General features: G+C 56.3%; 1 protein-coding gene across 1 annotated transcript in view; it reads left to right on the plus strand.

Annotated features, from left to right (window-relative positions):
* LOC104530521 (hyaluronan and proteoglycan link protein 3) overlaps positions 1–71 on the plus strand; it is a 2,632-nt gene extending 2,561 nt beyond the window's left edge. Inside the window, 1 exon segment of the mRNA XM_029086798.1 lies at positions 1–71. This exon segment is cut by the window's left edge and continues 52 nt beyond it. Coding sequence (XP_028942631.1) covers positions 1–71 — 71 coding nt within the window.
* Positions 72–823: the final 752 nt, after the last annotated feature.

Consider the following 823-nt stretch of genomic DNA (forward strand, 5'->3'; position numbering starts at 1 on the left):
AGCCTGGTGTCCGCAGCTTCGGCTTCCCCAGCAAGGGCAGGTTTGGGGTCTTCTGCTACAAGGAGAGATAGAGCCGGGAGGGCTCCTTCTTGGTCAGAGGATGTTTCCAGCCTGACGGTGCCTGGTGTTAGGTGTTCCCCAGGGCTGTTTTGGGGGTGACTGGGGGGAGGTGGGGTGGGAGAGAGGATTCTTTTTGTTTTATTTTGTTCCCTTCCTTTATTTTTTCCATATCTTGCTGAGCAGCTGGCAGATGCAGCTGCTCGGGGTGGCTGCTGGCTGGGGCAGCACGGGACTGTTCCCAGCATGGGGTGCACACGAAGACGGTCCCCACACCAGCGAGGCTGGTGGTGCATGGGCTGCTGCCACTCTGCTTGTCCCCTTCCCATGGTGGCAGTGGGACACCAACACCTACCTGCCCATCCAGGCTGGTCCTGCTCCTGAGTTTATGGGTGGGAGAGAGTTGAGGCTGGATTTGGCCAGAGGCAGAGAGTGGGTGTCTCCATTGCATCCCAGCCCCATCCCCATCCCACTGAAGGATGCTGCTGTGCCTGTCCCCATGCGAGCGTCAGTGCCTTATCTCCACACACCCCTCATCCGGACTCCATTTGAACTCTAGTGCCTTCTTCTTTGAGCATTTGGTTATGAAAAGATGTATTTTCCTGGACCTCTTCTAATAAATCAGTGGAGAAAGCCCTGGAGTGATGTGGCTGTGTCCCCATCTCTGTCCCAGCATGAGAGAGGGATCTGCCACACAGAGAGGACTTGGGGATCTCTGGCTGGACACTCAGGACTGTCTCATCCTTGGCTGAGCATCATCTCATTG

The sequence above is a fragment of the Antrostomus carolinensis genome, unplaced genomic scaffold (assembly GCF_000700745.2).
Source record: "Antrostomus carolinensis isolate BGI_N321 unplaced genomic scaffold, ASM70074v2 scaffold28450, whole genome shotgun sequence".
NCBI lineage: Eukaryota > Metazoa > Chordata > Aves > Caprimulgiformes > Caprimulgidae > Antrostomus > Antrostomus carolinensis.